We start from the raw sequence: 19,398 nt of genomic DNA on the forward strand, positions 1-19,398 counted from the left end.
ATGAGAGCCTGTGGATGTTCTTGTTTCTTAGGGGCCCAAGGTCTAGTCCCTTCCTCCGGCAGCTTCCCTGTGGGCCCGCAGGAAAGAACAGCGAGGCCAGACAGCTGATGGTTAGTTGTTTTTTGTTTTTAATTTGTCTCTAATAAGCGACACCATCTGCCCACCCCCGTCTGGGAAGCGGGTCCCGAGTTGGGGGGCCTGGCACCCACTTTGGGAGTTGTAGGCAGAGACTTGGGAGGCCTTGAGGCTTGGACCCCCCCACTGGGTGTGAGTTACGTCTGGAGGGCGCACCTCCCCACCCAGGGTAAGTTAGACTTCGTCGACTTGGCCTCAAGCCCCTGGGAACAGTAGAGAGCATGGGGGCCCTGGGGCTCTCGTCCTGGGACAGTTAGCAGTTTGGAGGTACCCCTGGCCCCCTGAGCAGTTAGAGATTAGGGGAGGCTGATCCTTGGCCCTAAGGGTGATTAGGGGCTGCGGGCTGTTAGAGACCGGCTGCCCAAGCCTCAGCCCCTAAAAATGTTAGAGATTCGCCGGGGTCAGGGGTGCTGGGACCCCAGTTTGGGGAGGGAGTAGTTAGTAGATTGAGGAAATGTTCTGAGCTCCCCAGAAAAGAGCTGTAAGTTAGAGGGGGCCAGGCCTGGTTGGGGCTCAGCTGTCCCAAAGCTGGGCGTCCTGCCTGGGAGATGCGGCTGTCACTGGGGTTTCTCTCCCTCCGTGGTCCTGGCCTCCTCCTTGGCAGGAGGTGGAGACTTCCTGGAGGAAGCTGAAGTGGTGGGGTTGGGAGCCCCTGACCCCGACTGGGCATCTATGCTGGCATGCTCCTTCCGGACAAGGTCCTCCAGTTCCTTCTGCAGGGGACAAAGTTCACAGAGGTCAGAGGTCATCATGCATCATAAGGTCAGAGGACCTGTGGGACGGGGGTCCAGGGACTGGGCTCAGGGTGGGCGGGGGTGGCCCAGGCTCCTCACCTTCCATCCGAGGAGGTCGGCAAGGGCCAGGCAGCCCTGGTCGCAGTCACCCAGCCAGGCCACGTCCCTGTGGGCGGGTGAGAGTCAGAGCTCCCAGGCTTGTCCCAGGGCCCTGTCGGCTCTGCCCTGCCCTGTGCCTCCGTGCCCTCCCTCCCACCTTGGCCCTGTCCTTTGAAGGCTCCACTGCCCCCGCACTGCCGCGGGAGGGCCTCACCTGTAGGCCTTCTTGGAGTCGAAGTCCATGCCTCCTCCGAGGCCCATCATCATCCCGAGGAAAGGGTCCATCTGTGGGGAAGGGGGTGGAGTCGGGGGGAGCTAAGAGCACAGACCCTGGAGCCAGGTGGCTTGGGTTGGAATCCCAGCTCTGTGACTTTGCTCAAGTGGCCTGGCCTCTCTGAACGTCAGTTTCTTTCTCTGTAGAGTGGGGGTGATCATCAAACCCACTCCTAGGGTTGTACTGTCAGCGGGTTAATACAGAGGAAATGCTTAGCACGGTATCTGGCACACCGTACGTTTTTTGCCTGTTGGAGAAACATCTGTCCCCAGGAGGGAGCCCCTGCCTGGGAGTGAAGCTACCTCAGGAAAAGAGAGATGAGAGAGGGAGCGGGTAACTCCTGACAGAACTGCTGCAGGCCCAGGGGCCAGCTAGCCCTGACTCTTCAGTCACGGGAGGCACGACATTCTCGTTTTGGCTTAAGTCGCTTTGAGCTGGGGTTCTGTCACTCGTTCAAAAGGGTGAATGAGGGACTTCCCTGGTGGAGCAGAGGTTAAGAATCTGCTCGGACACGGGTTCGAGCCCTGGTCCAGGAAGATCCCACATGCCATGGAGCAACTAAGCCCGTGTGCCACAACTACTGAGCCTGTGCTCTAGAGCCAGCGAGCCACAACTACTGGGCCCGTGTGCCACAACTACTGAAGCCCGCGCGCTCTAGAGCTCGTGCTCCGCAACAAGAGAAGCCACTGCAATGAGAAGCCCGTGCACCGCAACAAAGAGTAGCCCCCGCTCGCCGCAACTAAAGAAAGCCCATGCGCAGCAACAAAGACCCAACGCAGGCAAAAATAAATAATAAATAAATTAAAAAAAAAAAAGGGGTGAATGACACAGAGGCCTGTGGAATCTTGGAGTCAGGGCAGCCTGGAACCTGAACACTGTGGATTCCAGAATCCTTAGGTCTGAGCTGAGGGGTCCAAAGTATCGGGATTCTCCAGAGACCTGTCCCCTGGTTCCTGAGGAGGCCGGGGGGAGGCAATGTGGGGCCCCTGTGTGGGGGTGGCAGGGTGTGACTAAAAGGACTCACCTGGCCAGTCTTCTCCTTGTTGATGAGCAGGCGCGGGGTGGAGAGGGGCGCCCTGGTGGAGGGCGAGCTGAGTGGTGAGGGCCTGTCCCGGCTCCCCCAGTCCCCAGCAGCACCCCCATAGCCCAGAACCCCAACCTACTTGCTGATAAGGGATGCGAAGGGCTGCACCTGCAGGGAGGTGCCCATGATGATGAGGAGGTCCACCTTCAGGAAGTCCTGTGAAGGGGGAGCGGCCAGTGAGGCTGGGCTGCGGTCCCCGGCCCCCGCTGCAAGCCCACCTGCAGCTACCTGGGGAAGCCACCTTCCCCAGGGCAGGACCCAGGCTGCCCCTGCGTGGACCGAGATGGGGGGCGCGGCGGGTATACTTACTGACTGCAGGCAGGAGAAGAAACGCGCTGGGAGGTTCTCGCCAAAGAACACGATATCTGAGGTGGAGATAGATGGACAGACAGACACAGGGAGAGATAGAGACAGTGAAAAAGCAGGGGGGCAGAGACAGGGAGGGAGAGAGAGGACAGGCAGGAGCAGAAGGTGGACCGCAGGGCTGGGACGGGAGTGTGGAGCGCTGGGGACAGACTAGGGGCTATGGTACCCACTCTCCCTGGGGCAGACTCCGGGCACTGGTCAGGGAGAGAGGGTGACGGGGCTGGATGGACGGATAGGGCGCGTGGCCTTCTTGGGAAGGGGTTAGTGGCTGAGGGGGTCCCAGCCTGAGTCTACCTCGGTTGGTCCCCGGCCCCAAGGCTCACCAGGCTTCACCACACTCCGACATTTCTCACACTTGGGAGTCACCTCGGAGAAGATCTTCTCTGAGCGTGGGGAACGGGGAGGGAGAAGAGGAGGTAAGAGGCTTTGGGCTGGGGCCGCAGCCTGCCTGCCCACCCCATCCTTCCTTCACTGTCAACACAAACACACCTCAGTCACCGGGCGGGCCTCCTGGGGTGTTTGCCCTGCTCAGGAGGGACCTCCCTTCTTAGACAGCTGTCCCTCCCCCGCCCCCAACATTCCTGGGGTGGCTCCCAGCACCAGCCTATAGCTATTAAATGAACAAACAAACAAATGAGCAGACACTCGCCCCTAAAAGGGGCAGCTGGGTTCCACCAACCCCCGACCTGGGGGATCTGGACTTGGGAGTGAAGCTCGTCCAGTGGGTCTCTGAGGGCAGCCCTACTTCACCGTGGGTCAGAGAGGCCTGGTAGGTGCCAGGCCTAGTGGCAGAGAGGGAAGAATTATGCAGATGATGCTGGGACGGGGACAAAACCTTAGGTGCAGCTGCTTCCCACTCTTGGGCTCTGTGACAGACACACCCCTGCCCCCACGCACACCCCATGCCTATGACAATCGTCCTCATTGCCTATTGATTAAGGAAGCTTGAAAGCATTCTGTCGAGAATATTTTTGCATTGACAGTACATGACATTTTGCGGGTGACGCTTGTGCTACTGCTGTAAGAGAGACATAATGGGGTAATGTTAATTGTCCATCACCCCCAGCTGCGTGCACTTGGGCTATTCAGGAATCCTCACCCCAGGGGCGGGCAGCTGGCATGTGGTCAGAAGGGCCACACTCCAGGGGCCCTACTATCAGCGCTGCAGCTGTCCTTATCACACAGGGACACCAGAGGCTTTGTGAAATCAGCATAAAGAACGTCAGAAATGGGTTTCCATGGATGAAGTAAGTGGCTTCTTAATTAGCACAATGGATGTCAGAAATCAGCTCTCACTGGCATTCAGGAAATGTGGATTGGCTGGATTTTTTTGTTCCTCCTTCTCTTTTTGGACACTCTGCCCAGGCAAGAACAGGGATGAGGACTTTAGCAAGCCCTGGAGTTTGCATCCTTAAGGACAGCCCCCAGGCTTCATTCCTAACCAGGGCTGTGCCCAGCTTCACACGCCACGGCCTCTGCTCGCTGGAATCCAGCTAATGGGCCGGTTGAACCCTGTGCCTCTGGGGCAGTGCTGGCCGGTATGCTGGTTAGAGCCACACGTGACTTTTAAATTTTAATTAATACAAATTAAAGAAAGTTAAGAATTCAGTTCCTCGGTCACATTAGCCACATTTTAAGAGCTCAACAGCCCCATGTAGCAAGTGGCTGCCGTGTTGGACATTCCCCTCACCCCAGAAAGTTCTCTCAGATACTTCTGCTCTTCTTGGAGTGTAGCTGCGCTTGCCTGGATGAGCCCCTCATGTGAGACGGGGTCAGAGCGCCCAAAGGACAAAGAGCTAGGGTTTCATGACCTCACAGAACAGGTTGTAGGACCACGTGGGGGCCTGTCTGCTAACGCACGTCTCTGTGTCTGGAGTCCGCATCCATCATAAAACCTGGCTGTGAGGTGGTGTCGGGAGAAATGAACCCCCACTGCCACCTCCAATCTTTGGGGGCTGCCATTATCTGCTAAAAAGAGCTGCAGAGCTGTGCAGGACAGAGCTGGCGTCCGCGCGTGGAGACCCTGTCCCTGGCGCTGGGGAGCAGACGGGACGGGAGGCCTGCCCTCGGGGAGAATAACCTCCAGTCCCTCACCTTTCATCCAGCTTAGCGTGTACTCCTGCCGGCAGACGGGGCTGATGCAGTGAGACGTGTAGAAGGTGCCGTGGGCCTCCACCAGGTCCTCGGCCTCCAGCCCCGCCACTCGCTCCAGGGTGTCTATGTTCTGGAGGGAGAGATGGAGGAGAGAGGGTCAGGAGCGAACCACACCCCCCAAGGGGCAGAAGGCATAGCCAGGAGTTGCGGCTGAGAAAAGCAAGTGGGACAGGGGAGAACGGAGGGAGGGAGAAGCAAGGGGCAGGGTGTGTCTAAAACTCTTCTGTTCATCCTGATGGTGCCTCTGAAAAGGTAAGTCATGGACACTTAAAGGCAGGGGCCCAAACTCAAATCTCTATGAGCCCAGACCCACTGCCACCAACCAGCCCTGGCAAATTTGGGCCACTTTGCTTCTGTTTTGCTGCAAATGTGTTTTGTTAGAACCAGACACTCTAGTGGCACCTGCCAGAAATTTGCTGAAATAAACGTACAACTCTCCAGTGTCTCCACTGTAAACGCAGCCCCCTCAGATATGGCATCCTTGTGCAGTACCCAACCTGCACAGCTGTCTGTGGCAGCCCTGGCCAGGCATTAACATAAATCAATGAATCAGGAGGGTTTTTTGGGTTTTCATCACACTGTTTTCCTACTTAACCTTACTATGATCTGCTGCATTGATAGTATATTAACTTGTAGTCTTTTCAGACAGAGGTACTTTCCTTATTCAACAGGCAAGAATATTCTTCTCTTTCACATAGACACTGCGCTTTCTCCAGCCCCTCCGGAGCAGCTTTCGTTTGCCCACGAGGAATGCTGCTGGGGCAGGTGCTGCTGGAGGACACTGGCAGACGTTACAGAGATGGCCGGGCATATGCAGCCCCCAGCTGACCTGACGAGGTTTCCTGGAGGCTCCGTGAACAACTGAGAGGGTTCCCTTGCAAGGGCAGACAGCCCCAACTGCCCTCTCTGCTCCCAGCCAGCCATCAGTTTATCCCCAACACATGCAGACAAGAGTCACTGTTCCCAGACTCTCTGTGGCTTTCCCTCTCCCCCCTTTACTAGAAATGCTAGTTTTGCCTTTGTTTCTTGAGTTAGTTACCAACTCCCGGACACGTAAGTAAGCAGTGTGCATGCATATAACTAAAGGGCACGTCAAAGGTCTACCTACACGCCTCTGTGTTACCCTTTGATGTCACTTTTTTTTTTTTTTTTTTGCCATGCTGTGCGGCTTGCGGGACCTTAGTTCCCTGGCCAGGGATCGAACCCATGCTCTCAGCGGTGAAAGCACAGAGTCCTAACCACTGGACCACCAGGGAATTCCCTTGATGCCACTTTTGATGGAGAAACCACAAACAAACAAAAATGAATGCGGTCAACCCGTATGTACTGGTAAGAAGGGATCTCTCCAAGATGTTAGAAGGCACAGAGCACAAAGGCAGTGTGTACAGGATGTGAAAAAATCAATGTATGAATTTGTGTATTTGCTTGCCTAAGTATGGAATATCTTCAAAGGAGACCCAAGAAGTAGGCAGCAGCCGTGGCCCCCGGGAGGGAAGCTGGGGCTGGGGAATATGGCCCAAGAGGTTCGCTCTAAAGGCCAAGCAGCAATGAATGCATGGCAACACACAGCAACTGATGTCTGGCCTCAGCATCAGGCAGGAAAGAGGTCATGGTGAGGAGGCGGGCCCTGGGCAAGGTGGGCAGCGGCCACTCAGCTCCAGCCAACCACTCTCCCCCACAGAAAGCCACCCAGGGTACAGCCAGCTCTTCCCGATTTTCAAGAGGAGCCTGATGTCTGGGTTTTCATCTGCAATCTCTTGAATTTTAAACCTTGGCTCACTTCTGGTTTCAAGACATCACGTCTCTGACATGCTTTTAAAAAGCATGAAGCTGGGACTTCCCTGGTGGCACAGTGGTTAAGAATCCGCCTGCCAATGCAGGGGACATGGGTTCGAGCTCTGGTCTGGGAAGATCCCATATGCCACAGAGCAACTAAGCCCGTGTGCCACAACTACTGGGCCTGCGCTCTAGAGCCTGCGAGCCACAACTACTGAGCCCGCGTGCCACAATTACTGAAGCCCGTGCGCCTAGAGCCCGTGCTCCGCAACAAGAAAAGACACCGCAATGAGAAGCCCGCGCACCGCAACGAAGAGTAGCCCCCGCTCGCCGCAACTAGAGAAAGCCCACCTGCAGCAACGAAGACCAACGCAGCCAAAAATAAAATAAATAAATAAATAAATAAAAATTAAAAAAAAAAGCATGAAGCTGCTATGTGGGTGCAGATATGGAAGGATCCTCCAGACAGGGCTTAAATGAAAGAAAGCCAAGTACAAACCCTATGTATGATGTAAATGCCATAGATATAGATTTAAAAGAGCGATAAGCTGGTTTGCTGAGGAGATCACAGTGACTTGAACGAAGGCGACAACTGTTCTCATGTTTGAATGGATACTTGTGTCTTGAGATAAAAATAGCATCGCGCGTGGCTTCGAAAGTGCTGCATCGTCACAATTCAGAAAGACGTGAAGACAATGTGTTCCAGAAAACTGGGTCAGTGACTCAAAAAGTGGCTGAGGTTAAAGAAGAGGGTGATGAGTTTAAAAAAAAAAAAAAAAAGGTTTCATGAAACGTGAGACTGGAAAAATTTTTTCCACCTTTGTCTATGTTACGTGACGTGCCATTTTGAATACGTATGCGTGCTTAAATCCACGCATGAAGAATTGCAACTGGGGGGAAATGCCACCACATTTCACGCTGACCTCACAACGCATTGGTGTTGGCTTTCGTCTAAAAATAGCCTACAGCTGGTGTGCTTTCGTGGTTGGGGCAGGGGGTTCTGCCTCAGACAGAGCTGGGAAGCGAGCCCTCTGAGCTGCCCCCATGAGCCACCTGGGCCTGGGCCTGGGCTTCTCGTGCTGGGACCCCTGTGATCTCATCCTGTCTGGAGGGTTTAAACATCGTCTATCTGCTGCTCTCCAGCTCGAGTCCAGACTCCCGTGTCCAGCTGTCTGCCCATGTCCCCAGGTGGTTGTCTAACGGGCATCTCAACCCCGACATGCCTTCAGCCAAGCTCCTCCTCTGCCCCCCACGCCTGCACGTCCCACCATCTCAATAAAAGGCAGCAGGTGCTCAGGCTGAGAGGGAGGCAGTCATCCCTGACTCCTTTCCTTCTCTCACGAATCGTTTCACATTCAACCCATTGGCAAGTCCTGCCAGCTCCACCTTCAAAACGGGTTCGTAAGCAGCCCACCTCTCCCCTTCGGCAGCCCCCTCCCTGGCCCAGCCTCCATCCTCTCCTGCTTGCAACATCATTGCAGCCTCCCCCCTGGTCTTGGTACCTGCCCCCCACTGCTCCGACAGTCTGCCCCCCTCACGCAGCCAGAGGGACCCTGTGAACACCTGGGTCAGGTCATGTCCCTGCCCTGCTCAGAGCCCTCCTGTGATTCCATCTCACTCAGGGGAAAGGACAAAGCCCTCCCTGTGGCCCCGAAGCCCCCACACGGTCCACCCCTGTCACCTCCCTGACCTCGTCTCCTCCATCTTCTCCTACTACTGTCCTCCCTGCTCACTCAGATCCAGCTTCTTCTTCTTTTCTCTTTTTAAAAATATTTATTTATTTGGCTGTGCCGGGTCTTAGCTGTGGTATGTGGGATCTAGTTCCCTGACCAGGGATCGAACCTGGGCCCCCTGCATTGGGAGCGTGGAGTCTTAACCACTGGACCGCCAGGGAAGTCCAGATCCAGCTTCTTGAACACGCCAAATGCAGCCTCCCCTCAGGACCTCTGGACTGGCTGTTCGCTTTGCCTGGAATGCACTCTCCCCCGACAGATGATCCCATGGCTCCCTCCCTCCCCTCCTACAGGTCTCTGTTTAAATGTCCTGCTTCTCAGTGAGGCCTTCCCTGACATCTTGTTCACTACAGCACCCCTGACACCGCACACACAGAGCTTGAGTCCCCTTTCCTGCTCAGCTGCGCGCCATAGACCTCTCAGCATCAGCGTAGATACGCAACTCACCCATCTCGTCCATTGTCTCTCCCCACACTACAGTGTCAGTTCCAGGAGGGCAGGGATGTCTGCTCCCTCCGTTCACTGCCTGCAGGGCCTGGCACTGGGTTGGCACTCAGTAAACATTGGGACAGAAGCTTACAAACAGGTTTGCCAGCAGGGCTATGGTGAGGATTTCATGAAGGCACTTGGCTTCAGGTGAGCTGTTCGTATCAAGTCTGAGTCACATCTCACGGAAAAAACTGACTCTCTGGGAAGAAAGGTCAGGTTTATTCTGAGCTGGGGCTCCTGCTGGAAGGAGGAGGCCATCCCCTCCCCCGCCAGCCCTGGGTGGGAGCACCTACCCCACTTGTGAATTCCGGACCTGCAAAGATTTCATCCTCCCCCTGGTGGCAACTTCTGAGGCTGCAGGCTTCCGATTGCCAGGTGCAGGAAGAAAATAATAGAACACCTATTTCTATCCATGTGTTCTCTCTCTATTTTATAATTTTGGGTTCTGAGGTATGAATTAGAGCAGGCATGGTATCAGGGCTATAGTACATCATGTAATTTGAATACGTATTTATGAAACAAAGGTAGAGGTGCAAACATTTTTCACTATTAGGGGTGCGAGATCCTAAAAGGCTCACCAACTCGGAAGCCAACAATGTGAGCTGTCCTTCCCTGAGGACACCCCGGCGAGGCCCTCCGCCAAGCACCTGACCTGTATGAGCCACGGCCCCACGGTACGCACAAGGCCTTTGTGCAAATTACAAAAGGGTGTCCCAGGACTTCCCTGGTGGTGCCGTGGTTAAGACTCCACGCTCCCAATGCAGGGGGCCGGGGTTCGATCCCTGGTTGGGGAACTAGATCCCACATGCATGCCACAACTAAGGAGCCCACCTGCTGCAACTAAGGAGCTGGTGTGCCGTAACTAATAAGCCAGCGAACCGCAACTAAGGAGCCCGCCTGCCACAACTAAGACCCAGCACAGCCAAATAAATAAATAAATAAATATATTTTTAAAAGGTGCCCCCCACACACACAAAAAAATAGTGCTCTTTCCTTAAGAGTTTACAGCTACCAGCCGGAAAATTGTCAGGTGTAGTGATCATATTAGATCAACTCAGTTTGGAGTCATCTGCTGGAAAGCCCCGCCAAATACGAAATCTATGGTGCCAATAGTGTCTGCTCAGAGAAGTACTCCTGGGATGGCCCTGAGGGAGGTCACTGCCACACCACCACAGGCCTGAGAGGGCAAAGCTGTTCTGGCCTCTGTTTTATAGAAAGGGAAACTGAGGCTGAGAGAGGGGACGTGAGTTACTGCAGGTCACATGACAGAGAAGCCGTGGCCTGAGCTCTCGGGCCCCTCCAGCCCTTGCTCTTCCTCCCAGCATGCCCGCGGTCCCACCTACCTGCGTGTAGCAGCGCAGGAGCAGCCCTTTCTCCTTCAGCAGGCGGATGAAGTAGTGGCAGACGGTGGGCTGGAGGGGAGCAATCATGACAGTGCCGATGAAGACGGAAGACACTGACCATGCACCGCCGTGTGCCGGGAACCGTTCTAGGCGCCACGCCTGTTTTCCCTCACGGAATCGTCACACCGACCTCGCGAGGTGCGCACCTTTGTTATCCCCATTTCACAGGTGAGGGAACTGAGGCACAGAGAGGGTGACTGTCTTGCCAGAGTCACCCAGGTTGTGGAGTTGGGGTTTGCACAGAGAGGACTGGCTCTGGAGTCTGGGCTCTTGCACGTGTCGTTAACTCATTTAAGCCTCACGACAACCCTTCTCGTGGACTATTATCAGCTTCATTTTACATAAGGGAAAACTGAGGCTTGCAGGATCTCAGTTCCCCAACCAGGGACTGAACCCGGCACAGCAGTGAAGGCCCGGAATCCTAACCACTAGGCCAGGGAACTTCCCCAGAGCCCACGTGTTTAATGGCTATAATATTTGTCTGAAGGGCCCTGGAGGGGGCTTTCCCATGCCTGCTGGCCCCCAACCTTTCCTGTCACCGCCTCCGCAAAAGAGAGCTCACCTTGAACTGCCCAGGATAGAGTTCCTTGGCGAGGGCAAAGAAGGGCTCTGGGTGTTTCTGTGGGAGAGAGAGCCGGAGGGCAGGTGGGCACCCAGATGGCCCTGGTGAGATGAGAGCTGGAGAGAGGGGGCCACGCCTCCACCCCCCACCCCCATTACAGACGTTCCTCCCTGCAGGACACGTACCTTGAAGTAGCCAATCTCAAAGATGGCCTCCGGGTAGGGAAGACGGTATTTCTCCAGGTTGGCGTAGAGGCCCGTGTTTGGGGAGCGGAAGTCAGGGATGCCCGCCGCTGGGGGAGGAGTGGCAGCGGGCATTCAGTCGATGAGGGACCTTGGCCCCTTCTCTACCACACTGACCCTCCCAGGCAAGGACCCCCACACAGCTCCTCCCCAGCTCTTCGAAGGGGCACCCCCAACCAGGGAGTTCTCTTGGGGGAGGGGGGCACTTACAAGTGGAGATTCCAGCTCCCACCAAACAGATAACCCTGCGACCTGGAGGAGAAGAGTTTATGCCGCGTGGGTTTTTTGTTTCTGTTTTTTTTTCAGTTTACGTTTGTTTACTGTTGTAACATTTTGTTTTGAACATCAAACACTGCTCCAAAATGTGACCATTTATCTTAAGACAGGTGTCTTTACCATAAACTAAGTACTGAGCTGGTGTTCACCAGTTGTCTTTGCCATAAACTAAGTACTGAGCTGGTGTTCACCAGTTGTTTTTGCCATAAACTAAGTACTGAGCTGGTGTTCACCAGTTGTCTTTGCCATAAACTAAGTACTGAGCTGGTGTTCACAATGAACTTCTGACAGCTTAAAAAATTATTAGTGGCTCTTCTGTCTAATAATCAAATATATCATCACAGACTGAATGTAATGATTACATTAAAAGACCAAAGTTTCCCCTTCCCTTTCTTACCCTTAAATAATACCACCCACCACAGTCCCTGAAGCCGTTTACTCTGTGCCTGGCCCTGGGGCAAGCATTTCAGATCCCTGAATGGCTCTCCCAACCATTTCAAGGAGGGAGGTGTTAACATCCCACTTTATAGATGAGGAAACTGAGGCTCAGATAGGGGAAGGGGTCACACAGGTGACTGATGGAAGAGCCAGCATGGAGTCAAAGAATCCACTGTTTGAAATTACACCAATGGGGACTTCCCTGGTGGTGCAGTGGTTAAGAATCCACCTGCAATGCAGGGCACACGGGTTCGAGCCCTGGTCTGGGAAGATCCCACGTGTCACAGAGCAACTAAGCCTGTGTGCTACAACTACTGAGCCTGTGCTCTAGAGCCTGCGAGCCACAACTACTGAAGCCCGCGCACCTAGAGCCTGTGCTCCGCAAAAAGAGAAGCCACCACAACGTTCTCATGCGCAGTGCAACAAACTGCAAGTAGATAAACCCCACGCGTAGCAACGAAGACCCAACGTAGCCAAAATAAATAAATAAATTTATATTAAAAGAAATGAAATTATAGCAATGTAGTAAGATTCAAGAGAAGGCCACTTGGAGAGAAATTTCTCCTCGCTAGATCTAGACAAAAATGCATGAGATCTTAGTGAGAGGGGTGGGGTGGGGGGTTCGCCCGGAAGAGCTGCAGGTTACTGTGAAAAAAATCTCTGGCCACCCCTCATCTTTTGGACATAATCTTGGATGGCCATCTATTTCTAGCATATGATACACATTCCTTCATCCTATTCCTTCCCTCCATAATCAAATGCACATCAGCCGCCGGAAGTCTGGTAATTTTCAGGTGAAGACCAAAGACTGGCCACTCTCAGCCTATGCCCAGTGAGCAGCAGAGTGGATAAGGGCTTCCAATCCTAGTTCTTCTGCACACCAGCGGGGGCGTCTTAGTTCAGATCACCACTCTGGGCTTTAGCTTCCTGCTCTGTAAAATGGGTATAATCACAGTACTGACCTTGCAGGGCTGTTGAGAGAATGAATTCATCCCTGTGAAGCTTAGATCAGTGCCCAGCACTGATGATTCTACAAGTCACTCGTGCTCAACTTCTTTAGCCCCACGATTCGTACACCTATAAGCGCTTTGCTCCCCCATCGTCACCAGCTTTCAGAGAAGAAGATGGGGAGGCGTGGTAGGGGTGGCATCACTTCACAAGCACGTGGGGCTGTGCAGAAATAGCCCAGCTGCCTCTTCAGTGGCTGGCTGGCTGGCAGCCCTGCCACGCAGCACCCTTGGCATCTGCCCCTCAGCTGATGGACAGACACGGGTGTGAGGCGCCTGTGAACCGGGCGCCTCTGGGGTGTTCTGTGCAAAGGAGGACAGCAAGGGTGACAAAGGCTGAGGCCTGCTACAGCCACAGCCCTTGGCTTTGTCTCGGAATGCCATTGGACTCGGCCCAGTGGACCCACCAGGGGCCATGTGGAAGGGAGCGTGCGCCCTGGATTCAGGCGGCCTGGCATCGAGCCCTGATTCTGCCTCTTGCCAGAAGGGTGACCCTGTACCCAGTCACAGTCTCTCTGCGCCTCAGTTTCCTCCTCTGTCCAGATCACTCCTCACAGGTATCATGTGAAGATCAAAGGAGGGGACACCTGTCAAGTGCTTAGCCCAGTGCCTGGCAAACAGCGAGAGCTCAATTCATTGTTATTATTATTTTCATATTTTTAAGATTTTTTTGGTGTGGACCATTTTTTTTTTTTTTGTTCGTTTTGTGGTACACGGGCCTCTCACTGTTGTGGCCTCTCCCGTTGTGGAGCACAGGCTTCGGACACACAGGCCCAGCGGCCATGGCTCACGGGCCCAGCCACTCCGTGGCATGTGGGATCTTCCCGGACCGGGGCACGAACCCGTGTCCCCTGCATCGGCAGGCGGACTCCCAACCACTGCGCCACCAGGGACGCCCCTCTGTCGACCATTTTTAAAGTCTTTATTGAATTTTGATTACAGTATTGCTTCTGTTTTATGTTTTGGTTCTTTGGCCGTGAGGCATGTGGGATCTCAGCTCCCCAACCAGGGATCGAACCCATACATACCCACTGCGTTGGAAGGCGAAGTCTTAACCAACGGACCACCATGCAAGTCCCCATTGTTATTATTTATTATTATCCCCTCATAGGCGCCCTCATGAATCAATTATCCTAAAACCCATGTGCAGGAGGACAGAAGGAATGAAAGCTTTGATGCCACTGCCTTCGTTCTCTTGGGGGCCCACCCAAGCCAAGAGATGGCTGCAGACAGCTGTCTGGCCTGCCCTAGGAGAGGGAGGTTCAGGACGGCCGGCCTGGCTGCCCTCGGAGACACGGCAGCAGCTGGAGGACAGGGAAACTGGAGAAGACGTCCTCAACAAAAGGCTGTCCAGGACCCTCAAAGAGCGGATTGTTCTAGTCGAGGACTGCCGAGGGCTCGGTTTCTCAGCCTCTGGTGACCTCAACTCGTGGCGAGAAATATAAATTACATGGTGACCCCATAAAGAGGCACCTCTACACCACACCTGAAACAAGCCTCCTGTAATAATCGTCACAGGGAACACTTAGGCAGCCCTTGCTCTGTTCCAGGCCCGGTTCCAGGCATTTACATCTATGAATTTATGTAACCCCCTCATAACCCTATAAGGTAATTGCTATTATTAGCATCTTCATTCTGTCAAACAGGCCTGGCCAATCAGAGACACGGTGATTGGTTCAGGGGTAGGAATGTGACCCAACCCGGGCCAATTGGAGCTGATCTCTGCTCTTTTGCGTGAACTACTGGGAGAAAGGTGGCTCCCTCTCTCTTCAGTGGGAGCCACTAGGCTGCTGGAACTTGTATCTGCCACTGCCAGGAGCAACCGTGACCCCAACACAGAGAAGAGCTGCACCAGAGAGGGTTCAGATTTTTGACAACAGCGTGGAAGTCGCTGAATCCAGCCACGATTAAAGCGGGGTTTTCGTTACAGGATCAACACACTCCCTTTTTGGCATAAGCCAGTTTGAGTTGCGGTTCTTGTGACTTGCAGATGAAAGCTGTGAATTAAGTCACTTGGGACCAGGAGAGGGGAAGGGGCCCAGGGCAGGCAGAGGACTCACAGCGCTCACTCTGCATGTAGCGGGTCACCCCTTCCAGGGTTAATTCGTCCAGCAGACGCTCCTTCTGGGTGCCCAGGCCCAGTGTCTGGGAGAAGAAATTCCGCAGGAAGTCCACTGGCCAAAAAGAAGAGAGACAGCAGCCGGGTGGGTGTCCAGTCAGGGTGCCCAGAGGCCCCGAGTGCCCCTGCCCAGCCCTGGGGCCCCGCCGCCTTCCCGCAACTAAGAGCTCAATGCCTGGCCCAGTCAGGGGCCTCCAGGCGCTTGCACTGCATCTGGTATTACATACTTTGAATGTCACCCCTGGCGGAGGTGAGCACCCAGATCCCTGCCCTAAACTGCCCCCCAGAACCGTGCTCTCAAGGAAGATACTCACTCTCTCCTTCTCCGCCAGCCGCTCCTCCCTCAGTGTCTGAATCTGAGTCCTGGAAGGGGTGGGGGTGGGGTGATCAGGCCCCAGAAGTGGGGTGAGGGAGGGAGGGAAGTGGGGGTGACACCGGGTTTGGGGAAAAGGCTCTGGCTGGGAGCTGGGCCCAAGGAAGTGAGGGGTGGAGGGGACAGCGCTGGGGGCCAGTGTGTGGGCTCTGGGACAGGCTGCCTGTGTTGGAAAACCCAGCTCTGCTACTTGCAAGGAGCACAGTCTCCGGTGGGTGACTTGGCTTTTCTGAGTCTCCGAGCTCCTCCTCTTAGAAATGGAGCTCAGAGGACACTCATCTCAGAGTGCTACTGTGAGATGAAGTGAGTTCACCTCTGGGAAGTGCTCGGAACAGCCCTGGGGCGGGTGTGTGGTGGTGATCGCTCAGGAAGCACTGGCTATGTTCTCATCACCTCCCGGTGTCCACGGCCTCGCCTTACAACCCCTTAGTCCCCTGCCCCGGCCAGCAGTCCTGCAGCCCTCCTCAACTACGTCACTCCTGTGAATAACGCCTCGGTCCTCACCCTGCGGCCGTCAGCCCTCCTGCCTGAAGCCCCCCACTCCACCTTTCCAACCCTTCCATCTCCTTTATCGACTCCTCCCCTCAGCCAGACTTCCAAATTGAGGGTCTGGGACTCTGTCCTGGGCCCTCCCTACTTTCTCTGTTCACCTTCCCTGGTCGGCCTCATCCACGCCACTGGTCTGTCCTCCAGATCCAGGGTTCCCGCAGCCTCCTGGTATGCCTCCTTCTAAGTGACCCCCGGTCCCTCACTCCCGCCGTGTCCCAAACTGGCCTCAGCATCTCCCCCAAACCTGCTCCTCCTCCTGGGCCCCATCTCAGCGTGGCTTCTGGCCCCCGGTCTGCCAGACGCCTCCTGCCTCCCTCCCCTGCCCTCCTGCCATAACACGTCCCCTCTCCAGGGCTCCACGTGGCCCAGCCTGTCCTCCCCGCGGTCCTGCCCCGACCTCCTCCCTAGGCTCCCAGCCTCAGTCTTCACCTCTGATCTACTCTGCTGCCCTGTGTGTGATGGCCTGCCTGGGTCGGCCCGCTCCCCTCCACTTCAAAGGCCTTTCTCTGTGGCCTCTCCAGTCTAGTCATCTGATCACGAACATCTATGGAGTCTACCATGATGTCAGCTCCAAGAAGGCTGGGAGTTTTCGTCATCACCGCTGGCAGCCCAGCACCAAGAACAGGGTCTGGCACTCGGCGGGAGTTCCAGAACTATCCACCACTGGACAAACGGACGCCGGCTGTGCTGTGTGCTAGCCCGGGCCTGGGCCCTGTCATGGACCTCATGCAATGGTAGGAATGCAATTCTGGGGAATTCCCTGGCAGTCCAGTGGTTAGGACTACGCGATCTTACTGCCAAGGGCCTGCATTCAATCCCTGGCTGGGGAACTAAGATCCCGCAAGCCGAGTGGTGCAGCCAAAAAAAAAAAAAAAAATCTAACCAATTCGCTCTCCTGTTTAAAACCCCTCCAACGACCCCTCTCCATCACTCACAACTCTGGTTCCAAGCCTTTTTGAATAGAAACCTCCCTTCCAAACACAGTGAAAACTTTTCGTTACTTTCGGACTACGTATGCTGCACAAAAACTTCGACCATTAGACAATGTATAACTTGGAGGCACTTGCTTCATGATTCCCTCACCCACAACCCCCGTCCCATTCCCCCACTTCAAGCTAACCACTCTTATTAACAGTACAATGGTAATTACTCCAGATTTTGTCTCTGCGGGTAAAACTCGTTATTTCCCCAGAAATGGGTCATACCACAGTACGATGCTGCAACTTGCATTTTGCGCCAAACAATATATCATAGACCTACCAGCTACATAGCGTTGCAGTGTAAGGATGCCCCGTAGTTCATTTAACCCATCAACTGATAGCCGTTTGGGCTGTTTCCAGTTTTTCTGTATGAGACAATCCTGCAATTTACATCCTCGAATCTCTCTCTTTGGGACTGAGGATCGCTTTTTCACATTAAACCTTTTTCCCTGACAGTGGTCGTGCTTTGGGAGCCAGGCGAGGGAGAAGCCCGGCCTGACAGGAAGCTCTTATCCCCTCGGTGTGGCTCTGCCGTGCCTCTGTGGGGTGCTCTCATCACTGCTTCTGCACTGGCCTACATCTGAACTGCGATCTCGCGTCTGTGGGTGGGCTGGCATGATTTCAGGTTGCAGACAGTGAGGCTCTGTGGAAGGATTTCAGGGCCCTGCTGAGAACGTGGGAGCAACAGGGCCTAAGGGGGAGCTGGAGGTGCTGGTGGGGCCTCTGTGAGTCTGCTTCCAGCGAAGTGTCCGGGACGCAATGTGCCGGGTGCCGTGGGGCGCAAACCCGTCCCTGCCCTTCTAGCCAAGGAACAGTGGACAAGTTACTGAACAACTCTGTTTCCAATTCCTCATCTATAAAATGGCTACAGTAGACCTTGCCCCCCAACAGGGATGCTGGGAAGATGAGATGAGGCACATCAAACACTAAGCAGAGTACCCGGCTGGAGTAAGTACTCAATAAATGCTAACCATGAATATAATTAGCTGACCTCCCCAGCCACCTGATTACTGAACACATCACATTCTTTCATGCCCCTCAGTGTTTACAAAAGCTGTATCCTCTGTCTGGGACACCATTTCTCACCTTGCCTGAGAAAATTCTAAATCACTCTACACTAACTACCATGTGCTGTATCTCAATCTGACTCCTAGATCAGCCTGTGGATTCCTCCAGGGAAGGGACTGGCAGGAATCTGTGTGACCCCACAAAGTTTACTCTGGGCTCCCAGAGTGCCCTGAGCTACTTTCATTATCACCCCATAGGGTCATTGTCTAGTCACTTGTCCTGTGAGATCTGTGAGTTCAGGGACCAAAGCTCTTCCATGCCCAGTGCAAATGAGTTTCAGAAGGGATGGGGGCCGCGGTGGGGAGGGCAAGGAGAAAGGAAAGTTTGGAAGGGCAGGCCTGGGGTTGAGGCTGCACACCCTTCTCTGACAGTCCCCAGAATCCACCATTCCCCGGGAGGATGAACCAGGAGGTGGGGTGAGGGACTGGGGCAGTGAGCTGAGGGCCCTGGGGTATCTGTCTCCCCTCTGCCACCTCCCCCCGTGTGGGGTGTTGGAAGTCCATCTCTCTCCTTCCCTCCACCCTTCCCTCCATCTCACCTGAGCCTCCTGCACCTTCCCTGCCTGGGTCTCCACAGGGTCAGAGGCTGGGGGAGGAGGGGGAGCAGATGTGGTTATGGTGAAGGGAGTAGTTAAGGGGGAATGAAGGGTTTCAAAGCAGCGGGGGGCAGAGGGGGTCAAGAAGACCCATCAACCTAGTTATACTGGGGTGGAAGTGTAAAAATGGAGTAGATGGAGGGAGGAAATGGGGAAAAGCAGATCTTATCAGAGTGGGGAGTGCTGGGAGGACAGGTGGTTAGTGAGGGACAAAGAGGCTGGGACGGGAAGGTTTAGGAGAGAGAAAAGAAAGTAAAGCATACAGGGTATGGAGGAAGACTTAGGAGGAGTTAGGAAGGACGCAGTAGTGTGTGAGTGTGTACGAGGAGGGTTAGGTTTACAAGCAGAGGGAAGCGTAGAAAGCAAGTGAGAAGATAAGAAGAGATACTCCGCCTGGAAGAGGTGTTGGGTGGTGGGGGGCAGGGAGGGTGGGATGGTAGGTTTAGGAGAGGAAGGAAGAGATAGGAGGGGACACCAGGGGTCCCCTAGCATCCTACAGTTCCCACTAACAACCAGGTACCCTCAGCAACCTGGACCGCGGCATTCTAAGTCTCTAGCAACGAGGGTCCTTAGCAACTAAGGTGAGAGAAAGACGCGATCATTAGTAACCTGGGGGACGTGGCAAACGGACCCTTAAAACCTCGCGACCCAGAAACCCACCAAGCTAGCAATATGGATCATTTTGCAACGGCCCCTGAATTCCATTCCCCCCCGTGCAGCCCCCATCTCCTGCCCCACCACGCCCGCCCTCGGGCCCCGGGGCCTGCAGCCCTCAGCCAGGCCCCGGCACGGCCCGACCCTCCCACCAGGGCCCCCGACTCACGATCCGGCTCAGCCATGGGCGCGGGGCGGGGGCCCTCGGTACTGTCACCGACTGCTCTGCCCCGTGACGGCACCGGAAACAGGAGGGGTCCGAGACAGGGCAAAGAACTACAACTCCCA

General features: G+C 54.8%; 1 protein-coding gene and 1 long non-coding RNA gene across 4 annotated transcripts; both read right to left on the minus strand.

Annotated features, from left to right (window-relative positions):
• Positions 1 to 108: 108 nt before the first annotated feature.
• Positions 109 to 19,373, minus strand: SIRT2 (sirtuin 2). 3 transcript variants are annotated; one of them, XM_027079481.1, is made up of 16 exons: positions 19,280 to 19,373; positions 18,400 to 18,446; positions 15,206 to 15,254; positions 14,833 to 14,946; positions 11,262 to 11,303; positions 10,995 to 11,101; positions 10,810 to 10,866; positions 10,188 to 10,256; positions 4,787 to 4,916; positions 3,016 to 3,075; positions 2,636 to 2,691; positions 2,406 to 2,482; positions 2,267 to 2,318; positions 1,183 to 1,253; positions 969 to 1,035; positions 109 to 848 (listed from the first exon to the last, which is right to left on the minus strand). In XM_027079481.1, the coding sequence occupies exons 1-16, from the start codon at positions 19,293 to 19,295 to the stop codon at positions 693 to 695; spliced, it is 1,170 nt and encodes a 389-aa protein (XP_026935282.1). In that variant the 5' UTR covers positions 19,296 to 19,373; the 3' UTR covers positions 109 to 692. The 3 variants fall into 3 exon arrangements, with proteins under 3 accessions (XP_026935282.1, XP_026935283.1, XP_026935284.1); XM_027079482.1 differs by lacking the exon at positions 18,400 to 18,446 and having other exon boundaries at positions 111 to 848; positions 19,280 to 19,337; XM_027079483.1 differs by lacking the exons at positions 18,400 to 18,446; positions 19,280 to 19,373 and adding an exon at positions 17,074 to 17,309 and having other exon boundaries at positions 111 to 848.
• LOC113605843 (uncharacterized) lies at positions 7,037 to 10,180 on the minus strand. The gene is made up of 2 exons (XR_003427376.1): positions 9,138 to 10,180; positions 7,037 to 9,043 (listed from the first exon to the last, which is right to left on the minus strand). It is a non-coding gene; the product is annotated as an uncharacterized LOC113605843 (long non-coding RNA).
• Positions 19,374 to 19,398: the final 25 nt, after the last annotated feature.

This window comes from Aethalodelphis obliquidens, unplaced genomic scaffold (assembly GCF_003676395.1).
Source record: "Aethalodelphis obliquidens isolate GAN/ISIS:26980383/991018 unplaced genomic scaffold, ASM367639v1 scaffold43, whole genome shotgun sequence".
NCBI classification, from domain to species: Eukaryota; Metazoa; Chordata; class Mammalia; order Artiodactyla; family Delphinidae; genus Aethalodelphis; species Aethalodelphis obliquidens.

Coding starts and splice junctions, on each gene's coding strand:
- SIRT2 (XM_027079481.1), bottom strand. Junction 4,917..10,187: donor TCCTGCGCTGCTACACGCAG/GTAGGTGGGACC, acceptor CTCTCCCTCCAG/AACATAGACACCCTGGAGCG. Junction 2,692..3,015: donor TCGGAGTGTGGTGAAGCCTG/GTGAGCCTTGGG, acceptor TCTCCACCTCAG/ATATCGTGTTCTTTGGCGAG.